General features: G+C 41.0%; 1 protein-coding gene across 1 annotated transcript in view; it reads right to left on the minus strand.

Annotated features, from left to right (window-relative positions):
* Positions 1 to 280: 280 nt before the first annotated feature.
* Positions 281 to 2,822, minus strand: part of LOC104995789 — a 25,459-nt gene continuing 22,917 nt past the window's right edge. Inside the window, 2 exon segments of the mRNA XM_010849784.1 lie at positions 281 to 523; positions 525 to 636. Coding sequence (XP_010848086.1) covers positions 281 to 523; positions 525 to 636 — 355 coding nt within the window.

A 2,822-nucleotide genomic window follows, 5' to 3' on the forward strand; every position in this document is an offset into this window, starting at 1 on the left:
GGGTCAAATTGGATAGGTGAAAAGGTGAAGGTCATTAGCTTACTTAAATACCACTGAGATAAAACCTCTTTTCATTTATTTCTTGATGGTTTGCATTTTCTTTTGTGAAAAGTAATCTTCATTGAGTTGTTTATCAATTTCTGGGAATCTTTGTATTTTGGTGAAATTCAGCCTCTGCTTGTCATTTATGATGCAATGTTTCCTTACTTAACTTTTTTTTTCTTGTATAAAAGATTAAATTTATTGGTCTTTTTGGGGAATTTGATACATCACCAGTGTATTACAAGTGAGCCATTAATCTTGTAGCTTCATCAACATTAACTGGTACGTTTTCATGATACTGTTGAGATATCAGTTGTTTCTGTAGGGGTTCAAGGGAAAGGCCTTTTGAGAAGTTTGCCAGTTCCTTTTGTATATCTATAAAAGCTTTATTCACTCTGTTAACTTTTTCATCATTCACAATGTTTATCTTCTTAAGGTTAGTGGTAACAGGTTTTGCTTTATTTTTAACCTTAAAGCTTTTTTTGGCTGGCTATGTGGAATACATTCCTGGAATTCTCCCCTCTTAGTTTGTTCTTGCCTATTGTCAGGGCTCCAATACCCTCGTGCAGCTTCTCAAATTCCAGGTGATGCCATCTGCACGTGCAATATCCAGCTCCTTACTTAACTTTTATCCTTGAAAGGTTTATAGCATTTTGCCCCCCAAGATTTTATATGTGGTTAGACTCTTCATGAGTCAGTCTGGGTTTTCTATATAGCTTTAAAGTGAAAGTGAAAGTGAAGTCGCTCAGTCGTGTCCGACTCTCTACGACCCCATGGACTGTAGCTTGATAGGTTCCTCTGTCCATGGGATTCTCCAGGCAAGAATACTGGAGTGAGTTGCCATTTCCTTCTCCAATAGTATGTATTCAGTTCAGTTCAGTTCAGTCACTCAGTTGTGTTCGACCCTTTGCGAATCCACGAATCACAGCACGCCAGGCCTCCCTGTCCATCACCAACTCCCGGAGTTCACTCAGACCACGTCCATCGAGTCACTGATGCCATCCAGCCATCTCATCTTCTGTCATCCCCTTCTCCTCCTGCCCCCAATCCCTCCCAGCATCACAGTCTTTTCCAATGAGTCAACTCTTCGCATGAGGTGGCCAAAGTACTGGAGTTTCAGCTTCAGCATCATTCCTTCCAAAGAAATCCCAGGGCTGATCTCCTTCAAAATGGACTGGTTGGATCTCCTTGCAGTCCAAGGGACTCTCAAGAGTCTTCTCCAACACCACCGTTCAAAGGCATCAATTCTTCGGCACTCAGCCTTCTTCACAGTCCAACTCTCACATCCATACATGACCACAGGAAAAACCATGCCTTGACTAGATGAACCTTTGTTGGCAAAGTAATGTCTCTGCTTTTGAATATGCTATCTAGGTTGGTCATAACTTTCCTTCCAAGGAGTAAGCGTCTTTTAATTTCATGGCTGCAGTCACTATCTGCAGTGACTTTGGAGCCCAAAAAGATAAAGTCTGACACTGTTTCCACTGTTTCCCCATCTATTTCCCATGAAGTGATGGGACCAGATGCCATGATCTTCGTTTTCTGAATGTTGAGCTTTAAGCCAACTTTTTCACTTTTACTTTCATCAAGAGGCTTTTGAGTTCCTCTTCACTTTCTGCCATAAGGGTGGTGTCATCTGCATATCTGAGATTACTGATATTTCTCCCGGAAATCTTGATTCCAGCTTGTGTTTCTTCCAGTCCAGCGTTTCTCATGATGTACTCTGCATATAAGTTAAATAAGCAGGGTGACAATATACAGCCTTGACGTACTCCTTTTCCTATTTGGAACCAGTCTGTTGTTCCATGTCCAGTTCTAACTGTTGCTTCCTGATCTGCACACAGGTTTCTCAAGAGGCAGGTCAGGTGGTCTGGTATTCCCATCTCTTGAAGAATTTTCCAGTTTATTGTGATCCACACAGTCAAAGGCTCTGACATAGTCAATAAAGCAGAAATAGATGTTTTTCTGGAACTCTCTTGCTTTTTCAGTGATCCAGCAGATGTTGGCAATTTGATCTCTGGTTCCTCTGCCTTTTTTAAAACCAGCTTGAACATCAGGAATTTCACGGTTCACGTATTGCTGAAGCCTGGCTTGGAGATTTTTGAGCATTACTTTACTAGTATGTGAGATGAGTGCAATTGTGCAGTAGTTTGAGCATTCTTTGGCATTGCCTTTCTTTGAGATTGGAATGAAAACTGACCTTTTCCAGTCCTGTGGCCACTGCTGAGTTTTCCAAATTTGCTGGCATTTGAGTGCAGCACTTTCACAGCATCATCTTTCAGGATTTGAAATAGCTCAACTGGAATTCCATCACCTCCATAATGATGCTTTCTAAGGCCCACTTGACTTCACATTCCAGAATGTCTGGCTCTAGGTGAGTGATCACACCATCGTTATTATCTGGGTTGTGAAGATGTTTTTTGTACAGTTATTCTGTGTATTCTTGCCACCTCTTCTTAATTTCTCCTGCTTCTGTTAGGTTCATACTCTTTCTGTCCTTTATCGAGCTCATCTTTGCATGAAATGTCCCCTTGGTATCTCTAATTTTCTTGAAGAGATCTCTAGTCTTTCCCATTCTGTTGTTTTCCTCTATTTCTTTGCATTGATCGCTGAGGAAGGCTTTCTTATCTCTTCTTGCTTTTCTTTGGAACTCTGCATTCAGATGTTTATATCTTTCCTTTTCTCCTTTGCTTTTCACTTCTCTTCTTTTCACAGCTATTTCTAAGGCCTCCTCAGACAGCCATTTTGCTTTTTTGCATTTCTTTTCCATGGGGATGGTC

The sequence above is a fragment of the Bison bison genome, unplaced genomic scaffold, assembly GCF_000754665.1.
Source record: "Bison bison bison isolate TAMUID 2011002044 unplaced genomic scaffold, Bison_UMD1.0 scf7180017864286, whole genome shotgun sequence".
Lineage (NCBI taxonomy): Eukaryota > Metazoa > Chordata > Mammalia > Artiodactyla > Bovidae > Bison > Bison bison.